The sequence below is a fragment of the Pempheris klunzingeri genome, chromosome 2 (assembly GCF_042242105.1).
Source record: "Pempheris klunzingeri isolate RE-2024b chromosome 2, fPemKlu1.hap1, whole genome shotgun sequence".
Classification (NCBI taxonomy): Eukaryota; Metazoa; Chordata; class Actinopteri; order Acropomatiformes; family Pempheridae; genus Pempheris; species Pempheris klunzingeri.
The window spans coordinates 9209161-9234758 of record NC_092013.1 but is presented as its reverse complement, the minus strand read 5'-3'; the positions used below and the strand labels follow the sequence as shown (position 1 = coordinate 9234758).

At 39.5% G+C, this 25598-nt stretch overlaps 3 protein-coding genes across 4 annotated transcripts; all 3 read left to right on the top strand.

Moving 5' to 3' along the window:
• Window positions 1–710: 710 nt before the first annotated feature.
• inavab (innate immunity activator b) lies at window positions 711–13505 on the top strand. Its single transcript, XM_070845489.1, has 10 exons — window positions 711–773; window positions 2968–3079; window positions 6488–6621; window positions 7790–7912; window positions 8037–8268; window positions 8465–8518; window positions 8748–9054; window positions 9574–9762; window positions 9895–10597; window positions 11726–13505. Exons 2-10 carry the CDS (start codon window positions 3025–3027, stop codon window positions 11816–11818), a joined length of 1890 nt encoding a protein of 629 aa, XP_070701590.1. The 5' UTR covers window positions 711–773; window positions 2968–3024; the 3' UTR covers window positions 11819–13505.
• An 870-nt stretch (window positions 13506–14375) lies between these two features.
• On the top strand, window positions 14376–22067 carry adipor1a (adiponectin receptor 1a). Of its 2 annotated transcripts, none has more exons than XM_070847066.1 (8): window positions 14376–14451; window positions 15604–15819; window positions 15901–16014; window positions 16860–17031; window positions 17121–17307; window positions 18011–18198; window positions 18827–19020; window positions 19601–22067. In XM_070847066.1, exons 2-8 carry the CDS (start codon window positions 15673–15675, stop codon window positions 19727–19729), a joined length of 1131 nt encoding a protein of 376 aa, XP_070703167.1. In that variant the 5' UTR covers window positions 14376–14451; window positions 15604–15672; the 3' UTR covers window positions 19730–22067. The 2 variants fall into 2 exon arrangements, with proteins under 2 accessions (XP_070703167.1, XP_070703173.1); XM_070847072.1 differs by lacking the exon at window positions 14376–14451 and adding an exon at window positions 14697–14745.
• A 1371-nt stretch (window positions 22068–23438) lies between these two features.
• Window positions 23439–25558, top strand: rabif (RAB interacting factor). Its single transcript, XM_070845445.1, has 3 exons — window positions 23439–23539; window positions 24028–24179; window positions 25053–25558. Exons 2-3 carry the CDS (start codon window positions 24036–24038, stop codon window positions 25299–25301), a joined length of 393 nt encoding a protein of 130 aa, XP_070701546.1. The 5' UTR covers window positions 23439–23539; window positions 24028–24035; the 3' UTR covers window positions 25302–25558.
• Window positions 25559–25598: the final 40 nt, after the last annotated feature.

Sequence of the window (25598 nt, the reverse complement as noted above, 5' to 3'; positions counted from 1 at the left end):
GGATAAGCTGATGAGGGCTGCAACTAATGAATATTCTCATTATTTATTTATTTATCTATCTGTCAAGTACATCAGTGTCACTTAATCTAGTAATCATCTGGTCCATAAAATGCCAAAAAATACAATGCCCATCATAAGTATCCAGATTGGAAGGTTTGGGCAGAAAAGGCAGTTCACAACCAATATAAATTTACTTTGCCATCATAAAACATAAAGAAAAGCAGGGAGTCGTCATATTTGAGAAGCTGGAAACGGGATATATTTGACATTTTTTATTTGATGAATGCGCTGCATGATGCTTACATTTTCCTGGAAATCAGCTTATCGTTTCAGTCCTCAAACTGACATTATAGCTAAATGTTGTTTTTTTTTTCCTGGCTTCTGATCTTTGTCGTGATGCGTCTGCCTTTTATAGTCACAGTGCTTTTGTGACGGGGGCCACGTTTTGGTCAGGATGGCACCACCCACCTATTAGTACACTGATAAGAAGGCAGAGTGAAGTGTAATTTCTCAGGATCTTTGTCATTGTTGTTGACACAGTTTCAATCTCAGACAGGAGTGCTGTGTTACTTGATACTGACTCGAGTGTTCAGGCCTCGGCTCTGTATGAGGCCACTCCTCTTCAGCAGGCAGCGCTCTCAGTGGGCAGGGCTCTCATTCCTGTCCACACTATACGCAGCTCGGGTTTTGTGCATTTCCATTCAAGTCAGGATTTCTGAGGGAAGGCTTTCGCTCTTTTGGATTTTGACAGTTTTTCTAAGTTTCTCATTTAAGTAAGTAGATTTTTTATTTGTTGTCCAGTTTGCAGTGTTTCAAATGCTTTAGCTGTTTGGATTCACCTGGTGTCTCATCAAAACTGAGTTTGGATTAATGTGGAGTGGCTGTCACCGTTTCAGTTATATTTCATATTGAGACATTCATGCTTTTACACACATCATGTCAGTGAGATGTGATTGTTTTTTCCTGTGGTATTTACACTGATAGTTGTTTTAAAGTAATGGGAGGAAATGCCTTCAGCCAATATTTTGTAGATCAGTACAGTTTGTTAACACCCATACTTAAATGTATTTGTGAGTGTATTTGAACTGTTAAATGTTAGACTGCGACAGTTCATGTTAGGTACCGTTCATGACCGATACTGCACATCTACAGTCAGTCGAATTTCTTCAGTAGTTTCGCTTCCATCCTTGTTTGGTGGACGGATTTCTGCTGGTTTTTCAAGAGATTTCAGTGATTATTAAACCCTGGGCTGGTGAGTGGGAATCTGAAAACTCACAACACTCTCAGGCGTATAAAAACCCCTGAGTACAGCGTGTCTTTGTGTGTACTGACAAATTACCTACTTGATATATTAAGCACTGTCAGATCAACATATTTTTGGGTTTTTAACTCTGAAACGATTAGTTGATTAATCACTTAGTCGACCATCATGACTGAAATGACAAGAAAGCGGAATCTGTGGCCGTTTTTGATAATTGAATAATCGTTTATGTCATTTATCAGGCAAAAGCACAGAACATATGAGTGTTCACGCCTTTCATATGTGAAGATTTGCTGCTTTTGTCTTCATTGTATCGTTGTAAATGATATAACTTCAGATTTTGGTCGGCTGTTTGGAAAGGAAAAAAAAAAGCTACAGAAAGTCTCTGGGAACATGTGATGGGCACTCCTCAATATTCTCAGACATTTTATAGACGATAAGTCAGTGAGTTGCAGCCTCGGTGAGTTTATGTCTGTACATTTTTGTTTTTTGTTGTTATTAAATTGATCATCATTGTAATGCTTGAACACTAACTGCTGCGTGTAATTTTATAGTGTGTAGATATACAGAAAAAATGGAGCAGCGTGCAAACGAATGCCTGCCCAATCAGGGCAAAGTATTTTTTTTGTAGTAAGTATTAGAGGATAACAAAGACTGTAGATTCTCTTTACATTTCTGCAAAACCCAGCATAGCTTTACATTTATTTTTCAAACAGAGCAGCAAATTGTTTTCGATTTCTAGGTGTGAAAGCTCGAGTCACAGTCACATGCGCTGAGTGGAGGATATGTCATGTTCAGGGTGATAATGGGATACGTTTTTATAGAGTGTCTCTATGTGTCTGGACCAACATATGGTTGAAACAGCTCATTGTATGTTGCTTATCGCATGTTGTTGTATGTTCCTGAAAACAATGCCTGCTGAGGAGCTTCCTACCGAACTTCCCATGTGTGTTGGTATGTAGCCACTGTCACATTCCTGTATTATCTTAGTTAATTATCTAACCAACGAGTTTCACAGTTTTTATTGGACACCAGCTGGATATATGGCTCATGCGTCCCGAGACCGCTTATCTGAAGGAGTGAGATACCGGTGATCATGTGACATCAGAGACTAACAAAAACGCAGTCACAGGAAACACCCTAGACTTTGCAACATGTATGTGTAGTCACGCTGTGGGAGACTATGACTACACTTGACTGTAGGGTCAAGGAGGCAGGTCACACCTGAATCACTAAAACAACAGGTTTAGTAATGGGCAGCCTTTGGAAAGCTCTGTGTTAATCTATTGCTTCTGTTCATAGCCTAATGACCAGTTACTTGTAATCTCATTTTATCCTGGAGTGTTTGTTGTGTTTTTCTACCCTTGAACATACTCCCAGCAGCTGCTGGCTTCAACACTGTGCTGCTTTCTGGTATAAAATGTCACAGTTTGAATCTGTTCTGGTTTGGTCTTTTGAAACAACACAAGACAAAACAATGTGGAATGTTAGATATTGTTTACTCATTTAATTCTGGGGACATTTTTCACTTTTTCTAATCTTTTCTTTTGTATTACTTAATGTGCACTAAAACCTTTCCAAACAGCTGCTCAGAAATGTGTACATTTTTAAGCCACAAATGATCCCTGACTTTTGTGAAATTAAATTTGATGTTGACTTCATCAGAAAATTGTAATGGGCACTAACACTGAAATCACGCTTTACAGGAAATGGTGAGCATCTGCATCGTCCACTAAAGAGCAGCAACAGATCGATTTACTGACATGGAGGGCACCGGAGAGATCAGCGACACTGACAGCGGCATCATCCTTCATTCAGGTGAAACATTTCACATTTCACTTAAAACGTTTTTGAAACATTTCTCAACACAACTGTTGAAGTCACAGATATTTTTGTGTAAAGTTTGGTGTTTGGCCATATTAAATCTTGATTGAATCTTCATCAGCGACAATGGCCGGCATCATGAGACCTGAAATTAGCAGAAGCTGGGCGGTAAATGGTTGTTTGCCCAAATGTGTCTGAGAGACTCACTGGGCAGCTTTATTAAATGAACGTGGAGATTTGAGCTTTTGCTCTTCAAAATGTTTTTTTCAAAACTTTTCAGACTTTAAATGAATACTGACAAACACTTACACCATTGATTTGAATTACACATTGACCTAAAAAGCCTGTAGACCATCGCTGGAGGCCCAAATCAGTGTTGAAACTAAGCACACACCTTAGTCCAATAATCTGGTAATTTTATCGCAGCACCTGCTTTAAAATGACCTCAAACAAAAGGCAAACAGCAGCATTACCAATTAAGTTTTATTAAAATGTATGTGATCATATTTATGTTGTATATAACTAAATGAAGTGACCACAGGCCCTTGAGCAAACAAAATGTCAAATGATCAGTACCTTAAGTTCAACACTCAACATGACTACATCAGTAGTCAGAGATAATATAACATTTATCAACTTCTATAAGCACAGTTATCTGTCAAGTAACACAGCTGTTATTTTTAATTGAGTCACGTTATTAAGATGTTGATGTCTTTCTGCCAAAGACATAATTCACTTCTACCTACTCATTTCTGTGTCACTGCTCATAAACTGAGATTTTGTTTGTAACATAAATCTTTTCCTGACACACTTCTCCTTTCTTTGCAACACCGTTAGTGAAACAGCCAACATTTAGCAAAATCACATCCAGTCAGAGAATAACACCATAATATCAGATTTCATGGAGTTAACTGTGTCATAATCTTCCCAGCAGGAGAGATCTTAATCACATCCTCAGTAAACTAATCTACATTTTTACATCAACTCCACACCTCAGCCCACGCCAGACTTAATTTATGTAGTAACTCCAGCGCGTTTAAAACAAGTGAAACTCATTCACTTTGTAAAAGAAAACAAGTTGTCATGTGAAAACTCAGGCAAGGGCTAAAATCCATGTGGTCCAATATGACGTGCTGCCAGATTAGTGGCTGTGTCCTGCACGACATGGAGGACTCAATGAAAATGATCCCGGTTAAAAGAGAACTCCACCACTTCAGTGTTCCTGTAACACTGTCGTACTCACAATGTACAGGGCTTTTTAAAAAAGGATAAAAAAAATGATGCAGCAGAACCAGAGACATCATGGAGCCTACATTACCCACAAAGCAGCTTGACCAGCGACAGCTCTGTCGCAGAGTGTGTGTGTTATGCTCGTAGTGGCTAACATAGCCTCGAGCATCAGGCCTCAAGCAGAGATGAGCATCAGGCTGCAGAGGTCTGGAAAGCCCAGTTCTTTCTGACTCCACACCCTCAGCCTGTTTTTCCTTTGTTTTCGACTGACTGCAGCATCAGAGACTAGCATCACGACTGTGTATTCTGGATCCACAAAAAGCTCTTTACAACTCTTTCTCTGGGCTGACATTATGTCTGATTTTTATTCAGTAGAAAATAATAAGAAATTATGTGAATATGGACATGAAACAATTGATTGGCTGATTGACAGATTATAAACTAGCTATAAGTTTGGCATTTTTGCTGAAGAGATATAAATGGTTAAACTTTTCTGGCTCCAGCTTCACAGTGATGAATATTTTGGGGGTTTTTTTTGTTTTTTTATGTGACTTAAAGCTGAATGTTTTTTTCATTTTCGACTGTTGATCAGATAAAATAAGCCCTTTGAATACGTAATCAGGTTTTTAAAAATTTTGATGGGCATTTTTCACTCTTTTCTGACATTTGATTGAAATGTTTAATCAATTTAACAGGTGCAGCTTGAGTTAATATGTTGCTCTTAATATTTGGTCGTCTACGTTATTCTCTCAGTCCCATATGGTAGCAATAGTAAAGAATTAACCAACTTCTGCAGTCTCGTTTTATTCGCCCAAAAGTGTCTAGCGATTAGTTCTGCCCTTTTTGACATTCCTTGCGCCTTAATTGAGCCACGTGACGTCTACTCTATGCAAAGAAAAAGTGTCAATCTACAAAGAATAGGGCGATTGTCGCTCTAGGAGGAGGAATTCTTTGCCCTATTGTGGTGCTGTCACACTTCTTTCCTGTCGCACCTCCGACGTTTGTCAGTACCTGCAGGGACTCTGTTAATAATCTCTGAAGGTATGTGGTGCTCAATGCATTTTGCCTGAAGCCACTCCCACAGCCCTGAGACTAATCTTAATGTCATTAGTCACCAAGGCTGCAGACAACACAAGTCCAACACTCAAACACTGTTTATGGTATCGAAGGTCCTGCCTCTCCTTCTGCATGCCACTAATGAAAACAACGATAAAAACAAAAGGTGCGTTCTTTTGAATGGGATCATTGTGTCTGCAGTGGCCTCCAGAGTTAATCTGAATGTACGGTGGCTCCTTAGTATTAGCATGCCAGAATGCTTACATGGCAACAAAAAAATGATGATAAAATAGAACGGGAAAAAGCACACGGGAGTTAGCAAAGCAAAGATTAACATGAAGCCCATGGAATGTGAGGGGATTTTTAACTTCTACAAGTTTTTTTTTATCGCTTAAACATCACATGGGACCTTTGACTGATAAATAAATGAAGTTGTAGCGACAAGAGCTAAGACATTATTTTCATGGATGTTAATTTATAAGTAAATGTTCCTTTTCTCTTGCATGGTTGATAAGCTTTGTTTTCATTGTGATTTACTTATGAAAATACACATTTGTTCACGCTCATGACACGCATTTGTTCAATGAGTTGCCAGTTAATAATAAAACACCTTTTCAGTGTAACGCAATGCAATTCAACAGCAGAAAAAACCAACAGTCTCCCAAACGACCACAGAGTTGAATCAACACATTTCTGACAAATGTCAACAAGAACTGAACATGATAAGCTTCATAAAAGGTTTATTGCAGGGCTTCTGTGTACCCATTCACCTCTCAGCTCTGTGTATTTATAAATGCTTTTGTGTCCTATTTAATTAATTATCTTTTCATATTATAGATCAAGACAAAGAAGCCTTTCAGTCGACATTTCTATTGAACTCTTGAAATTTGTGAAAAGCCCCTCATATTATTTGATGTCCCAATTTGCTTTTACTTTGTTTTTTTTTTTCCTTTGGAGTGAAATGTGCAACTGCTTTAGGTTTTGGTTTCACTCAGTAATTTCTACTTTAATTTCCACTTACTTACGGTCTCATAGTACTGAATGAAACGTGCTAGACAGTCACACTTCAGTCTCATAATCTCAATCAATATGCTTCTTTCCTGTTGCTGCACTCAGGCTCTGACAGCCCAACGACGCATACGAAGGATGTGACCACGCACACACGGGCCATGAAGCTCAAACACCAGGCTCTCCAAGACCGACTGGAGATCTGCATACTGGAGCTGAAGAAACTCTGCATCCGAGAGGCTGTAAGTAACAGTAATCTGCAAATCAACAGGCCAACAGTTTGAAAACAAATGAGTCTGCATAAGAAAATTACAATGAAAACACATTGTAGAAGAAATGAGTCACATAATCTTGACAATCTAAGCTCATTAAAAACTTAAGGTTTTAATAGACCCAGACAAAGTAAAACTCACCATGCTGCATATGATTCAGCACCTTTTAGAAAAGATTAAATAGGTGGGGCAGTTTAGTGCAGGATGTTTGATGAACACATTATGTAGTGAAATGATACCACGCAATGTGGTTGCAGTGAGATTCTTTTAATGCCTCGTAGCTTTTGAACAGGTATCGTGATTGCTCAGTTGACCAAAGCAATTTCAGTGTTCCCACAACAGCCTGGATTTGAATTGAAGCATGAGTCTCTTGTCACTTGCCTTCATTTTCAGTATTTACTGCCTCTCTTTCTCTCTTCATAGTGAATTATAAAATAAACACGACAAATTGCGACACAGCGTCATTTCGAAACTGGACACGTACTCCTTTTGGAGAATCTCTGACATGTGTTGGCGCTTCAGGGTAAAATCCCAGGACTGATCATTCTTTCCTGTTGACACTCGGGCTGGGCACTCCTGTTGGGACATGCTCAGGTGAACTAATGGGATGATGCCTCTCCCCTCTCTCAGTGACAAAAGAACAAACCATACTTACGTTATTGTGTGTCGCAGAGGTGGCTAGCCAGGAGTGACTCAAAGTAACATGGTTTTTATGACGCTTCTGAACGAAGTCAGTAACTGTGCTGTCACGCTCTGGGTTCAGTTTGGACACGGATACTCAATGCAGTGAAAAAGTGAGACCCAAGGAATGTGTTGTGAAAGGAAATCTCTGCAAACGCAGAATTGTGCAACAGATTCTTTGAACCTATGTGCCTCAACATGTAAGAAGAGCAGAACATGATACTTTATCAATTCAAAACTGCCGCAGACATGGCTGAATTAACTCCTTGAGGAGATGTGTGTGTCTTTATTTGAACTAAACTAAACTTAAAGGATTTATTAGCGTTTGAAAAGACGTCTCTATTTCACAGAACAATTTCACTAAGACAGGATCTGTCTTCAGAAAAATAAACTTTTACTCATGTTCAAATGTTGCTTTGTGGACAGTTGGATTTATGACATTTTCTGTGTTGTTTAGGAGTTGACAGGCCGACTGTCAGATGATTATCCTCTCCTGCCAGGAGAGAAGCCTCCGCAGATTCGCAGACGTATCGGTGCTCAGTTTAAACTGGACGAACAAAGCATCCCTCAAGGAGCAGAGGTATAAGAACCATTTAGAAGCCGAATAATGTCATTTTTAGACAATGTGTAACACCCAAGGACGTGCAGTGTTCCAGTAGTCACATTGTCGTCTGTCTCTTGTCCCCCTGCTATAACTTTCTCAGGAGTCAGAACTGACTTTAGTAGATGCTGAGTTAGCGCTCCAGCTGAAGATATACGAGGCGGCGCGCAAGCTCTGCAAGGAGGCTCACCTGAGTAAGGCTGTTAGAAAGAGCCGGTTCCAGCAGGTCAAGAGAGAGGAAAAAAAACTGAAACATCTACAAGAGACTGCCTTTCAGCTGCGACTGGAGCACGGTCGATCATCACCGCTTCCTGCTTTTAATATTGCACAACAAGGTGAGAGGTGCCCAGGCAAACGAGAAGATAATTTTGGCACCAAATACATCTTATGTAATCTTGTGTGTAGGGAATTAAAAGACATTCACTTCATCGCTTGATAACCTTAAATGAGCCATCCTTTTCATATATTTGTAGAAATGTATCATTCGATACTTCACATATAAATCAAAGTGTTTTTCCTGTTGTTTTTCAGATCTGGGTACATCTGATGACAGTTCTCTGTCTGATTCTGTAGTGCAAGATGAAGGTAAGACTATGACATTTCTACAAGTGGAAAAGCTTTTAAAACTAGTGTAGTGAGAGTAAGACCGACTTTTGTGGTTTAAACATTTGCCATACAACATAAAATGTGGATTTATGAGTCCATTTATTTTAAACACTGACTTTCCTTAAAGAATACATAAAAAGGATCAATAGAGGAAATGCATGAATAACTTACATGTATTATAAAATATATCATTTCTGTTTTTCTCTAGAAGTGACAAGCCAGTCATCACAACTGTCCTCAGGACTCCCCTGTCCAGGAGAGCCCGACCCTCCCCAGCCACCCCCTGTGTCCTCCCAGTCCTTCATAGACAGCTCCTACATGTCTCCATCTGTGGCTCAACAGCCCACGCCGCTGACCCCGAGCCAGTCTCCCCATCTGAGCCTGGACTCCACACTGAGTTTAAACTCGAGCCCTTTATACGACGATCCTCCCATCCAGCACTCCCCGTGGGCAGAGTCGAGTCTTGACCAACCGTACCAGAAGAGCAAGAAGTCGCGCTCCTCCAGCAAGACGAGGTAACGCAGACCATCCACCATGACTCCGTTCCTGTTCATCAAGCTTTCAGATTTGGAAAAGCAAAGTGTGGTTTGTGTTTCTTGGATTGCAACGTGGTGCGTGAAGTGCAGATTTTGTGGATATCAGTTGTATTAGAAAGCTTGTGTGTGAAATGATCCAGTTTGGATTCTTTGGATAAGAAAAAAATTACACTTTCAATTTCCAGTGCCAACCCTCTTGTGCTTGTCGTGTATTACAAAGCAGGCATCAGTGATGCTCATCAACGTGCAACACTGCCATCTGCTTTTGCACGCGTGCTACAACACTTAATGGGAAGAGCCAACACAGTACTATAAATCCTTCTGATTTATAATGACAGCTCAATGCAGAGTTAGAATTCAGGCTTAATTGTGCAGTGTTTGATCACTGGAATAAAACCTGGATATTTTTTCAAGTTAATTTCAGATTTTTTTTTGCATTAAAAAAAAAAACTGCGAAACTCTAACAGTGCTTGTGCTGTCATTTTTATGATTTCTCAGCAGTCCGGCCAAAACTGAGTTGTTGCCGCCGTTGGAGGTTTGCTTAGCACAATCCGCTCTACCGCTGCAAGTTTCTAACCTGAGGCTGAGCCGCACCCAGGCGAACAGCACGCCTTCCACACCAGAGATGCGTGTGCACAGACAATTCTCCCTCCGCGGTAACCGCGCCTCAGACACGTCTACAGGACGGTATGACAGCACCACAGCTGTGATTAACTGCAAATCGCAGAAATATCATTTACTTTTGAGATGTACATATTTTAAAAGTAGCTATACTAATGCACTTGCCATGTAACTGAATATCTTGTGTGATTTGCACAGGTTATCCAACCCTGAATCTCCATTTGAGAAGGACCGTGGTCGCACCAGAGGTCCAAGGAGGCGACTGACTGAATACGCGATAACTGTACCAGAGACTCCGCCCCCTGCAGTGAACTATGGAAACCCTGCTAGCTCAGAGGATAGCAACTCTGAACACTCGTTCACGTCTTACAACAGCTCACCGTGTCAGGAGTTACCCTCTGATTTGTCCAGACAGTATCAGTCTGCATTCCCACACTCTAGCCCAGTTGGCAGCTATAGACCTCAAGCCTTCCCACAAACTGGCTTTTACCATAATCCCAGGCACCAGTCCAGCCCCAGTTTTCACAAAGCCTATCACAATGAAGAAATGGTCTACTCACCTGATCTGGACTTGGCCCGTAGCTACTACGCCCAGCAGGCTCCCTGTTCCTCCAACAGATATGAGTATTGGTATAAAGATGCTGCAGTGCCCCACCAGAGAGCACAGAGGCCTTTACCTGCTGATATCAGATACTCCCCCGCCCCAGCTCAGTGGGACCATCCACACTACCGCTCCAGTGGTCTCCCACAGCATGTAGTGAACGAACAGCTCAAGTCGTGGCACCAGCGGAGTCAGCTCAAAGCCCCCAGGTCCCATTCTCTTGACCGACAGGGAGCAGTCAGAGTTAAAAACATACCTGCTCGGGAGTTGACGTACCACAATCAGAACTACCATGAACAGGTAACCAGCAACAAGTGGTCACAATTAATTAACTGACTGAATTTAATTAGTATTTAAAGGCAGGATATTACTTTCACTTATCCACTGACTATCATACATGATTGATTTTCACGGTGCAGTCGCCCAAAGTGACTTTTTAATGCGTGGAATGATACATGGAAAAAGCAGCTTGTAACACACCAAAGCTGCTGGAAAAGAAAGCAATTTAGGATTAGGTTGTATTTTGGAAATTGATCTGCTATTTTAATGCTAATTTGGATTTCTTGATGGGTCTGCTGAATTAATGTTTTTTTGCTTTTATTTTTTGGTTTTTATGTGTAGTTCGACAGGCATTTTATGTTGGTGAAATAAGAAAAACTTTTTTTCCATATTTCTAATAGAAACATACACTGTATATTAATGTTTGAAGTTTATATTTGGGATGCAGGCAGGAGGTTTATATGCATATTGAAAATCTCATGTTAAACAGTGAAGCGTTGTGTCGGTTGTTGATATTTACTCAGATTTAGTAGAATTCGTATAGAATTTATACTCAAAGTCCTGAATAGTCAGTAGTCACAGCAAAATATGAGTAACTTAGGATGCTACAGGAGACCATGTATAAAAAACTAAATACTAGATTAGAACTACAAATAACAATGTTTTTCATTATGTGAATCTGTCAGGTATTTTCTTGATTTATAGATTAGTTGTTTGGTCTATAAAATGTCAGGCAATGGTGAAAAATGTTTCCCAAAGTCCACAGTTTTGTCCACAACCCAAAGACATTCATCTTGCTGTCATAGAGGAGTAAAGTAACCAGAAAATATTCACTTTTAAGAAGCTGAAATTAAAGAATTTTTGCTGTCTTTTAAAACAAAGTACTCAAACCGTTCAATCGATTATCAAACGGATTATCATACGGAATTTCCCCTTGGGGATTAATAAAGTATATTGATTGATTGATTGAAAATAGTTGCCAATTAATGTAATAGTTGACAACTAATCGATTAATTGGCGCAACTCTACACCAGATACATTTGCATACCACTAAATTAAGTCTGTGTTATTATATATCACACACACATCTCACCACATATTATTCATGGTTTTAAACGTGCTGTTGTCTTCTCTGTCGTTACCTTTCAGGTTATCCAAAGAAGAGCTCCCCAGAGAGCTGCAGATGACACTCAAGGGCACTGGATGGTAGATGATGGCCCTCACTTTGTGAGTCAACTGTAAACCGAGGCCACCCAACCACAAACTGAATGTGTTAACTCAGAGGCTGCAGCTGCATTAATTCCCCCATTAAAACAAGTGAAGTAGCCAGAAAGTCAAGTCGGATTAACTGTTCACGCACATAAAGAATTACTTTTTATCAGGAAAGTTAACATCATCCAGTTTACCTGTCTGTCTGTATTTGGGCGTATAGAGGGAGGATGAAAACAGTCTTACACCATAATGCAATCTAGTACAACAATAACACAAACTACGGCCTTGTTGTTGTTTGTACTGAGAGATTGTTGAAAATTAAGCACTGAACTGAATACTACATGTTATGAACTGAAAGGGGACAAATACCTTGATTACTGAGCGCTGTTTTAACCTCTAACTGCAGTTTGCAAACAGGATGTCCAAGGCTGACGCCATATATCTGCTGCCAGCTTAAAACTGGTTATTCAGTCTCTCAAAAACATTATTATGTGATATTATCTCAATGTCCATGTCCATGTTGCTGTGTCATTAAATACAGGGTTATTTTGATATGTGAAGCAGTTATAAATCAAACTGTAATTGGCAACAAAGTGAGTTCTGACACAGAAATATCCACCAAAATTGCACATTTTAGTGAGATGATGAGAAATGTGAATGATTTAATACAACATTAAACATGTAACTAACATTTAGGTAATTGTTAGAAGATAATCCTAGATGAAATACATCAAAAAACAAAAGAGTAACCTGTAAAGCCGTAAGGTAACCTGCTGTAGGTATGTAATCGTACAACATGTGCTGGATTAGACATCCGTATCACTTACTGCCTAATAATGCCCAATAATTTGTGTGAGGAAGTGTTCAAAACAGAGAGGTTTACTTTTTGCAGTTGGATAGATGGGGAATAAAGTGGTTCTTTTCACCTAGCGGTATGAAGGAGATGCATTAATTGTAATATAATGTAAATGAACAGAATCTTCTTTTTTAAACTACATTTTGAGCTGTAATGTTGCCTTGATTGAGTCACTGTGTTAATGAACTTGTGCTGCTTACACTTACACAAAATATGTCTTGTTTTTATACTTACATGTGTCTGAGGCTGTGACAGCTAACTTGAATTACTTACTAACGGACTTAATTAGTCGAAACTAGATATTAACTCACTCATATGATGTGTTAAGTAGCAAATTTAAGACACAAGCAGAGTCTTGATGCTTGGCAGCTATTTACATGTCAAGGATTGTTTTATCACTAGTGTCACGAGACACTAACCTTTTCCTTGGAACCAAAAAAACTCTTGGTGAACTCTATTGGAAACATTACCAATATGAGACTCGCAAGCAAGTCTCCCAAACAAACAAACAAACAAGCTTTTGATGGTAAATCTTGTGAGCATGAGAGAAAATTTACTGCAAATTCCACCACAGCTCACAGTGATCTATTTATGTGTTAATTTATTGTGAGCCAGACTTGAAATAAAATAAGACATGGACCTGAGTTTGCAAAATCCAGCAGCAGTAAAGACTATTTACTTGTATTTAAAACAAAAAAAACCCCAAAAACAATCATGTTACCTTGTGTGCCTCTTTTTTTTTACTGTCTTCTTTTTTATTTATCAAGTTAGTTAGTTAGTTTTAAGTGCACCTAATAATGTGTTATGTTGCTGTTAATACAAACCTGTGAAAATGTTTTCCCTGTGGATGAAAATAAAAAGAAATGGTATGTTTGTACAGTGTTTGGTTTCATTTACTTGCATCATGGGCTGTTATTCCAGTGCCAGTGTCAGAGCAGCCAGTCTCTCCGATCCCACCACGTTTTACATGTGAGGGGTACAGAGGATATGGACTTTACTTCAGAAACCCATCACCTGGTTACAACATTTCAAACTGGGGTTGTATCTAATGTCTGAGCAGTGAGGATGGCTGCCTTTTTCCAGAAAATGTCACAGTTGTAAGTTTATTGTCAGAGCAGCTGTCTGTCAGACAGGCTGCTAGAATAGAGGCTTTTATCCAACCCATGTGTGTTTCTCATTCTCTGCTTTGTTGATCCCCATACATCAGCCTCTTTTCATTGTGAATTTTATCCCCAAGTTACTCACTGCAGTGGAAAATTAACACAGGACAATATTTATTACTGGTCACAGTGCATTTCTAATAGATTTGATGTACAACACACTATCAGACTGTCTCTAAAATGTATTATCTTAAAATGTCACTAAAACTATATTTTACGTGGTCTCAAATACCTTCTAAAATAAGAAAATGTTTAATAGTTAGTGACACATACTTAATATCTATTTTCAAATACAATATGTTTAAAAATACTTGAAACTTGATTGCCCTAACCTTTCCAAAGACACACTATAGCAAATGCATTTTTATGCAAATGTTTGATATACATTTTTTTAAAAATATTTCGACATTATTTTCATATGTAAACATTGTAAATCATTTTTGAAATACAAGAAGTAAGAATACATTTTTTTTTACATAATCCAAGTATATATTTAAAAAAAAATACGTTTTCTTCGTATTATGTGCTTTTATTTTGAAAACCCGACAGGGATTAGGTTTACGGAAGAGATCTGAACTTCCGGTAAGGATTGTGTTTCGCATATCGATAAATAATTCACCTTTCTGGTTTGAAGGCTACCTTGTCAGGTAATTTATGTCCATGTAATTAAACTACACTAGCAGGTATCAGTGCGGTAGTCCGTCTAGATAACGTTATATGTCGGTGTCGTCGTGATGACTTTTATTTTGCTGCTAGCGAGTTAATTCACACAGTTGTGGGCAGCTCGGCGCTAACTAGCTAAAAGGTAACGTTAGCAACCTGATACAGGCGAGATCCGTGACCTGACGGCTTATTAACGCAGCGGAGCGCGTTAATTTTAATTCGTCTCTTTTCTAAGAAGTGAACTGAGCCGTGGAGTTGAGACAAATCAACGCTGACTCGTCAGTATTTTGCGGTTGTTTACATTTTGTACTCCATGTTCCGTCGGACGCTTTGCTAACCAACATCCGCCTGGCAGGCTGCGCTAAGCACTAACTTGGTTAAACGTTTTATTTGTGTTGGCAGCTCTGGGTTTAATATCGGTTTTCGGTCTAATATGTGGAGTTTTGTCCTGCTGTAGTTGTCGGCCGACGATTGTGGCTGGAGGCTTAAATCTGAATAAGTTTAGCGGCTCCTTTGTTCTCTTGTTGTGAATGTCTGATCGATCAAACACCGATTTCATACGAGACCCTGATTAATCACCGAACATTTAAAATCGGAGATAACTGTTTAGTAATCTGTAATAACCCCGCAATACAACATTATCTTACTATGCTTATCTATATATATATATATATTTATATATATATATTGTACAATAGCATTCACATTGTACAATAGCATGTGCAAAATATCCATTCATTTATTTAAATTTACTTCAGGTGAAATACACAGTCCACACTTCATGTAAAAAGGCTCCCTGTTATTGGATGTATTTATATTACTGGAACAACGTAAAGAATTACATTTGATCAATTATTGGCCTCCAATATACTGAGCATATCTGCTTATTATCTGTACAATATTTATTGAGGCTTTTTTTCATTGTCCTGTATATACAAAATATAGTAACAATCTAACCTTTGTGTAACGTTTGTGTTCCACCTCTTGCTTGTATGCAATAGCGATGATGTTTATGTTTGCGTACCTAGTGTATTATAGTGTGTAGTATATTGAGAGCCATTGAGAACTGGAGTTAAATTTCTTGTATATGTCAACATGCTCAGCCAGTAAAGTGGATTGTGATTCTGGTTACTCAGGAGGAAATTGAAGTGTACTATCTGAAGCAGAACACAGAGACTGTGAGTGGATCATCAGGCAGTCTCCCTATGTCAGGCCGAAACGGGTCTGCAAGTGATGCAGACTGCCGGATCTCTGAGGACTGCCGTGTCCCAGATGTTGAGCTGATGGAGCTGGGGCCACTGCTGGAGGAGGGAGGGGGGCGACAGGCAGCATCCAAAGGCGTCCATCCAGAGGTAGGACCATTTCAGACAGTTCCCAGAGAAAAGCTGTTTTGGGTCAGTCGCCTCAGTAACCTGTTGTGATCTCTTTTAAAGGGAGCCGCAATGCTTGCTGACGAGGAAGAGGAGGATGATGAGGTGGGAGAGGTCCTGACCTTACCCCTTCAGGCTCACCATGCCATGGAGAAGATGGAGGAGTTTGTACACAAAGTAAAATGTCTTGTCAGTTTAATAAACACAAAACTTATACAATTTAATATTAATTCAACGTATAGCACCAGTCCAGGTCTTTTTTTTACTGAACTGTGAGTGAAAACTTTGTACTTTCAGACTGATGCAGGGACCTAAAATAACCTTAAAAGAGGAACGCAGATTTCAGCATAGTTACTAAAAATATAGTAGAAATGTCTGGTTCTTTAAAAAATAAATTCAGCTCTTCTTACTCTGACAAAGTTTACTGTGATGGTGAAATGTTGGTCAGTTAACATTCAAATGTAACAGAATCAGAAAAATTAAAAGATCTTATGACATTACACAACTTTTCCCCGCACCCTTATACTGAACCAGCATAAATATTGCACCAGCTACGATAAATGAGCTGAAACAAGACACCCTGTGTGTCAGGTGTAGTAGAGTTCAGTGGTTTAACAGTGAGGTTAATGGACATAGTTGCATATCTGGGTGAACAATGAAAACCAGGGATTTTATGTACACGTCCATGGCAGACATGACGCTGTAGGTCGCCATAGGAGACAAATGTCCGTTTCTAACAAAGAAACCTTATTTGTTAGTAAAATAGCACCGAAACACATTCAAGATGTATATTATCGACTGAGTGTTAAAGACAGCTACTCATAACACAAAATACAGCCGTGTCTTATTTTCCCAGTAAATATTAAGAGAGTTTAACGTCTTTAGATATTTGAACTGCATGTAAAGAAGTAGTCGTTGCAAAATATTAGTCTTTGCGTCGACCTCACAGGCTTTCTGTTTGAGAGCCATATAGTAATCGTTAACGAATGTGTCTGTGAGTGAAAACGTTAATTATTTTTCAGGTGTGGGAGGGGCGCTGGAGGGTCATCCCTTTTCACGTCCTGCCAGAGTGGCTGAAGGACAACGATTACCTCCTGCATGGACATCGGCCCCCTATGCCCTCTTTCCGGGCCTGTTTTGGAAGCATCTTCAGAATTCACACTGAGACAGGAAACATCTGGACTCACCTGTTAGGTGGGAATAAAAAGCCTCACATAACATTCCTAAAAATGTCTGAATGTAAGATTTTAGCAGCAAAAATAACTGGCCTGTTTTTCCCTCAGGGCTCATCTTATTCATCTGTCTGGGCACGTTAACCATGCTGAGGCCCAACATGTATTTTATGGCCCCACTGCAAGAGAAAGTGGTGTTCGGGATGTTCTTCCTGGGAGCTGTGCTCTGCCTCAGCTTCTCCTGGCTTTTTCATACCGTCTACTGCCACTCTGAGAAAGTGTCTCGCACCTTCTCCAAGTAAGGCCTCATACTGTCCAGCACTGTTTCTCTCATACTTGCCTCGCATGTCTTAAAGGAATCGTTTGTAACTGTCAAAGCTCTTTTCAGTTTTGGGCCCTGTTCTCTTTGAGTAACCAGATTTTTAATTTCAGCCATTCATATGTTTCCTCTACACTGGACATGTAGCTCCAGCTCGCCATCTAGAGTTCACTGCAATTCATGCACAATACACACACACACAATCATCATTCAGGGCAAAATGGTCCACAGTTCTGCCAAAACTAACACAGTGCTACAGCTCTGCTGGGCCTGGCAGTACTTTGCATTGCAGCTCTGCCATTTTTGTGGGTGGAAATGAGACATTGTGGAGCGCTCAGTACTGATCTGTGGTTGGAGCTGTTTGATAGAAGTGCATTTACTCTGGCAGTTAATGTATCAAGTTAATGTAGGCTGAATTCTCATTAAGTATACAAAGTACAGCTCAAAAATACTTATTGAGCGTTTACTGCTGTTATTGTGTCCATGAATAAAATAGATTTAGAAATTTAACAACTACAGAGTGATAATGAAGTTGCTTTGAATATGTTCATTTTTGTTCACCGTTTTTTGGGAATTATAAAAGTGTTTAGAAACATGACAAAAAAACGTCATCTTTCTGGCATCCAGCAGATTTGCCAGCCAAACACCCAGCTGTTGTCTCTGTGTCACCCCCTCTCTTCAGGCTTGACTACTCGGGCATCGCCCTCCTGATCATGGGCTCCTTCGTGCCCTGGCTGTACTACTCGTTCTATTGTTCCCCTCAGCCACGACTTATCTACCTCACCATTGTATGTGTCCTCGGCATTGCCGCCATCATAGTGGCCCAGTGGGACCGGTTCTCTACACCTCGTCACCGACCCACAAGAGCAGGTGCTGACCAGTTTTTGATAACATGCGCTTTTTAGATTTAGGTGCTTTCTCTGTAATTTTATGCAGCTGTTTGATTTGGTTTATAATTGTAGTTTCATCACAAATCTGTCACTGTTTTTGCCTTTTGGGAGCAGTGGTGGTAATTTTCTTACAGCGCGACTCACTAGATGCACAGGAAACACTGATGAGGTGCTACAAATGTTTGCATTTCTAAAATTAGCTTATAACAATCATTGTAGAGAGCACCCTGTTCCCTTCAAGAGCTGTTTCCCTCAGCCCTAGCTTGGTCTGATACAATAGTCTATACCTACCCCCACAGCAGCGAGCCACATGTCTGCTGCTCAAGCTAGTGAATTTTCCCTGTCTTTGTTGCTAAGACCGGTGTGTATCTTAATGAGTAACTACACACACACACAAAGTCCTGATATCCACCCCTGTAATCCAGCTGTTCATAAAACTGCTGTGCCATCCTTGGTAGAGCTAAATAAAGGCCATTAATTGCATTTAGTCCGTGGATTGCCAGTGGATTCCTTCCGATAGCTACCAGACGCACCCCGTACTTAAAATCATCATTTCTTGTCTTATAATGTTTTCAAACAAAGTAACAGGAGTCCAATGCTTCTCCTAGGTGTGTTCATGGGTCTGGGACTAAGCGGCATCGTCCCCACCATGCACTTCACCATTGAGGAGGGCTTTGTTAAGGCCACCACAGTCGGCCAGATGGGTTGGTTCTACCTGATGGGTGCCATGTATATCACTGGTGCTGGTCTGTATGCTGCCAGGATCCCGGAGCGCTATTTTCCTGGCAAATGCGACATCTGGGTGAGTGTTTCATTTGTTTATGGAAAGTAACAGAACTTTGAAAACTCGGGTGGTTAGTGGTGCAGACAGTTTAGGACGTTAAGTGTTTTCCCCCCAACAAATAAGAAAACTGTCTAATAGTCCTGTCCTTTTTTTACGATAGAACATAAAAAAAACGAAGTTCTGAAATGTTACATGCTTTCTAAACACAAGCAGCAGGAATTTTAATGAGATCAAATACAGTCTGAAATTTTACATCAGAAATGTCTAATAAAAAAATCAGTGAATTTGATTCAGACCATTCAATGCTAGCTTTCAGTATGTGACAATGTTCAATACTCCATGCTGTGGACATGTTTTGGTCTGTATCAGAAATATGCAAAAATATTCTGGGGATCAACACGCCTCCCCTGTGGCAGTACACCTGTCAGTGATGATTCAAAACACTGATTATTCACAAGGGACAAAGAGTGAGAGAGCAAGGGAAGCTGATTCAGACACAGCTGCAGACAATGGGTGTGTTTTTTCCTGTGTTTGATCAAACACAACCACATGATAATGAACATAACTGATTCTCAGACCTTTTTTTCTCTCGTTCCAGTTCCACTCTCATCAGATTTTTCATGTTCTGGTCGTGGCGGCAGCGTTCATCCATTTCTACGGGGTTTCCAACCTGCAGGAGTTCCGCTACGGCCTCGAGGGAGGATGCACAGATGACACTCTGCTCTGAGAGGCCTGACTGTGACTCACTCATACTTTTCTTTATAGTCCTACACACACACACACACAAACACACACTCACACACACACACACACACATACACACATTTAAAATGCTGCTGGAATTCAATATAGTCACTTATTGCTCCTTCTGTACTTCTGATTTGCTAACATCTTGTTTGGGTTTTGGTGGTCTTTCTGTTTGGCTCTTTTTTGCTCCAATAAAGTAGCATTAACTAGCCATTGAACTACAGAGGGAATCTTCAACAGGCACTACTTCTTCAATAATTATGAAGCTTGAAGTCTCTTTTCAATACGATCAAAAAGGGTTTTTAACCAAAATCATGTATTCCTGTAACTGATGGTTACTTCTTAGAAGCTCACTAGTACCCCGACCTCTCCATAGTCTGTTACAATCGCACAAAGGGGACAGAGAGTATTATGTGTGCTGTAGCAGAGGGCGCATACTGTAAACCATTCCTTTTCTCCCTCCCAGTCTCCATGCAAGTTAGAGGATGAATGTACTGTCCACAGAGAGTAAGGTGTAGCGCAGTCCAGGACCAGACAGGTGCTTGAAGGCCTGCACGTGTATTTGTATGAGGAAGATGAAAGTAGACATGCATAGTGTGTATAGGCCAAGTGTTTTGTAACTGTGCAGACACTGATTGTGCAGCGGTCTGTTAAAACCGAGAGGACCACCACCGCGAACCCACCTATGGCCACTCTGCAATAAAACATGTACTCTAAAATCCCATTCAATCAAAATAAACACAACATTATGGAAGGAAATATACCTTGAACCCCATAGATGTGATGTGATGGTGTGTGATCAGGGAATCGGTGTAATTTAAATGGTATTTTTAAATCTGGGCCATATTTGATGGCCATATTTGATGCCCAATGACTGGTAGTTACAAAATGTTGGAATAGGTGCAGTATGTCCACTAAAAGTTCTTGTTATTGCTACTGACAGACTCAGATTGTCATTCAGTGTGTCTGACAATATTACAGAAAGGATCCCTACAGAGATAAACCTGTAAGATCCTTTATAGCTGTTATATCACTTTGTTCAAAGCCACCAGACTCCACTGACAAAAACAGTTATTTTATACGGTAGTGGACTCCTGTCTTCATCAGTTAGTTTGTATGTGTTATTGTGTGACTTTGGTGTTTTAAAGGGTTAGTTCACAATAACACAACAAACTAATTGATCAAGGCAACAGTAGACCAGCCATTCCTTTGTTATGCGAGGTAAAATTACCATTTTTGTCAGTGGAGTCTGGTGGCTTTGAATAGTTTGATAGATTGGATGTCTGTGGTTAAACAAAAAGGCTCCTGCACTATTTTCTGTAGGGATCCTTTCCATAATGTTGTCAGAATCCTCAAATACGAATCTGATCCAGCTTTTGGCAAAAACAAACACTTTTGTTGGATGTACTTTGATTGGACACAGTAGTCTGTCTTGCTACACGTTCTCGGCTCCTAGCAGAGACGATCTACTGGACCAATTCTAAAAGTTTTTGGATCTGCAAGTCATTTCGAACACAAAATTTGTACAAATAAATAAATAAATAGGGCCCAGGTTTCAAAATACTGGAAGTCTCCTTTAAACAAAGTAAAAGTTTCTTTGAACTGATGCTGATTTTTTTTTTTTAGAAGTTACTTTGCATTTTGATGCATTGTTCTAATTGACAAAAGTACCAAAAAAAGATTTTCAAATTTAAATAATGGCACAGAAAAAAACCAATTGGCTCAGTTCAGGTCAGACTAAGATGCTCCCTTGCCATCATTTTTCAATCAGACAGCACATCATTGATTAATTTCTAGAATAATCGATCCTGGGCTACGCACAATGTACAGATCTGGAAAGGTCCAATTGTGTTTTCGTTAGCTAGAGGGTAGATTTCAGATGCAATGAGAGGTGTAAATATCAAAAGCACCTTTAGTGTATACTATTAAATTCAAAACTTTAAATCGCCGTATGGGGTTTAAAATGCGTTATGTGTGATTGATATAAACTTTTAGTATTCCTGTGCCTTAGGCCAATGGAAATGTTTTTAAATAAAATGGCCTATCTTAACAGTCAAGGGAGCTTCATGGATTTCCAGATGTTGACTTTTCTTGTTTTCCTTGCCATATATACAATCGAATCATTATTGAACTTACAACTCCATTGATAGGTTGTATCAACTGCTGTTTAAGACTCCTTTTTCTAGATCAACTTATTCGAGCTTTATTACAAAGACTAAAATGATGTGTATTCTTGACTTTGTGTAATGTCCTGTGTAGAAAGTGATAAATCATACATTTCACTGAAATGTAAACATAAATATTTATTAATGGTAATCTTGGAAAATTATTGTAATAAATTTTTTTCCACATGTACAAACATGGTGTCCAGTTGTCTCTGATGCATGTTGAGGTCCAGACAAAACAAGCAGCTGGTGAGAGTGATGTGAGAGTACACACGTTTCTTATAGTGTTAGTTTATAACGCGTGCAACTATAAAGAATAAAACAAACTGGTTTTTAGGATAGTGTTCCAACAGTTCTAATGAGTTATAGAGATCAATATTAACCATGTTTTGAGCATATAAACCTCCGCTAAACAGCAGCTCTTCATCTGGTGGGATTAGCTGTGTGGATGTGTGCACGGCTATAACAATGTCCATTAGTATCCTTTCATATTTGTTCGCTGAAATAAATTCCTTTGTAATCCATTTAAACATGCTCAAACATGTTTTATTTTAAAACTGGAATTATTTTTACTCTGCATCTCTCCATATTTCCATCAAAATGCACATTGTGAATTTTCATTTTACTCATTGCCAAGCCAATGAGGGCTTTATACAATAATGAATCATGCAAAATATAAAGTCATCCATTGCACTCGACCAAGTCGGAGACTCAGAAACTCGTCTCCCTCACTCATACACATCTCTCTGCCTTTTCCATGATGATCCAGACATGCTGGACCAAGACGGACTAAAATTTCATCAGCAGGGCAATGCTGACTGCTGTAATTGCGGACATGTTGGGTAATGTGAGCCTCGGGCACATTTAAATTTACAATATACTAGCTCCTGTATGAAGTGGGCATGGATTTCCTAAAGCAACTATGAATAAAAGGCATTGTTAGCTTTGTATATAGTTTTGTTTTTATTGGTTTATTGATCTTATTTATTTTTCATTTTGTATTTTACAAATATGTCAGCAATTTGCGAAATACTTCAGCTAAAAAGTTTTTGTATTTATGTATGTGATGCTTCTTTTAAAAAACGATACCAACCACCTCCATTAACCTGACAGAGGCTCCTTTGATGCTGTTGTCCCATCAACATATTCAGGTTGAGTTTATCTGACAATGTCCCTCCTTGCCTGTGAGTGTCTGGCTGTATTTGACAAGACGAGGTTGACACCTACAGAAAAGACATAAGTGAACACATTAAACCAAACTGTAATTGATTATAAACAATTGACACCAAATTAAAAAGCATTTTCAGTGTGTATACCAATGTACTGTTGCTTCTCACTCTTCAGGTGTCAATTTTGATATTTGGAGACAGTTAAAATGAGTCATATTATCATCATTAATATTTCTATAATACATTTATTTATCAAACGTTGATCCATTCTGGCCAACAGGTTTACCTCTTTTTTTTGCCCTCACGGAACCTAATCACAGTCGTGTGTTTCTGAACGAGATTATTTAGCGGTTGATAAGCTTCAACACCAGCCAGTATGCTAGCCTAGCTTGAGCTAACGTGTCTGTTTTCCGTTTTTACTGTGTTATTTGGCCTTGTTTTTACTCCAACATTTAGGTACGTTTTCTCTGACTTTATCCAAACGTGCGCATGTAATATTTATGGGTGTGTAATGTGGTTGTTTGTCTTATTTTTAATCTGTTGAGTTCAGTGTTAGCATAGATGTTAGCATAAACTCAAGGGGCGTGGCTTACTATGTACGTGTTATAGTTTTTAAATCGACCATTCAGTCCGGTTAGCATTTAATATGAATGTATCACACTGTGGTTCGGTGTTTATTATTGCCATCGTTTATTTTTGATGGATAATGACAAATGTGAACATTATTGAGTTTCTTAGGAACGGACTTCCGCATCACACCGGTTCCGATGTCTCGTAATTCCGGTCCATTCACTCAGCCTGTATCCGTCTGTTCCCCATCTTTATTTTCGTTAACAAAGCACTCCAAGTTAACCTAAACTAGTAATTTCTGTTGGGCTGATGAGATATACTGTGTTTCAGCCCTTTTGTGTGAATTACAGCAAAGTAAATTAGGTGTTTGTCAGGTTTAGGCATGGACAACAATCCACCGTCCAAAGACAGCCCGGACCGGTCCGATCTGATTTCTGACGACGGCAAGAACAGCAAGACTGTGGTGTGTCAACGCTGCGGATCCAAGGTGCTGTGCCCCGGGATGGCTGTGTTTGCAGAGAAGGAGGTAAGATTTTTGTTGTATGTAATCTGTCTGTAAACAGGTCATTTAAATCAGGAGAATAATTTTTGTGTAGCAGCATTTCATCCTTTACAGTGCTTTACAGGGTGATATAACCAGCGGTATAAAAAGTTTTAGGTACATACCTGGAGTATTTCTATTTTATGCTACTTTATATTGCACTGCTATTCATAAGTGGATATTTTACTTTTACTCGACTCGTTTTATTTGACTGCGACTAAATATACAAACAAAGATGTTTGTGTGAAACATGTTATAGAGTAATCTAGTATGCCAATATTTGATAGCATAACGCTCACAGGAACAATGTTTCTGCATGGAGTACTTTCAGAAAAATGTAGTTTTAGCATCAAAAGTAAAAGTGCTTTCCTCTTTTACATAAGTAACATTTTACATAACTTTTACTGAACTAAAACATCTGAAAACTTACTCTAACACTGAAGAAAACAGTAAGCACAGGGGTAAACACACACATGCACACACACACATTCATACATATACACAGGTGCACCAATGCCAGGCAGCAGTAAATTACTTAAGTAGAAGGTGAAACTAAATAATAAGGATGATCATATTGTCAGTGGTAGAGACAAACAGGCAAACTGTTCAATTATTTAGGTGTTGAATGTTCCATAAAAACTCAACGCTTCTAAAAACGTTTGTATGTGTGTACAAGGACGAAGATCTTAAACCAGTCTTCATTTTTAAAGACCGTTTATGTCTTGTGGTTCCAGCTAGGTCTAACAAGACTTAAATACATGGCAACCTCATCAAGTCCAACGCCTCTATTGCGCTCCTGATTTTGAGTTCTTCCAGAAATGTTTTTATGTGATCTGAGGCTGTGTTGTCTCTCACCAGCTGTTCCTACCATCCATGCGGAAAAAGAGCGGCCTCAGCAACACGGAGGGCTCGGTGGACGGCGACACTCTCACCACCCACTGGTTTGTGGACGACATGTTCACTTTTGAGAACGTGGGCTTCACTAACAGCGTGGGGAGGATCAAGTACCTCATTTGTGCAGATTGTGAGATTGGACCAATCGGCTGGCACTGTTTGGATGACAAGAAGAGTTTCTACGTGGCTTTGGAGAGGGTGAACCATGCATAATCTAAAAATGCATGCGTGTGAGCCCACAAGAACTTTAAAAAAAATGTGTTGCCTGGCTATGCATCTTTTAATGGATTTACTCACGCACACACACACATGTAATGATCTGTGTACACTTCATGATAACAGGACTGTGTCTCTTTCATTCTCCTCTATCACACTGACAACAGTCTGACCATCCTGCTCTAATAAAGATGTTTTCGGGAAGCTGATGCTGAATGCCGTCCTGCAGCTGTTTCCTGGATCATGTGATGTAAGTTCCTCCATCTTGGTGTCTCTAACCTACAAAAACATCAC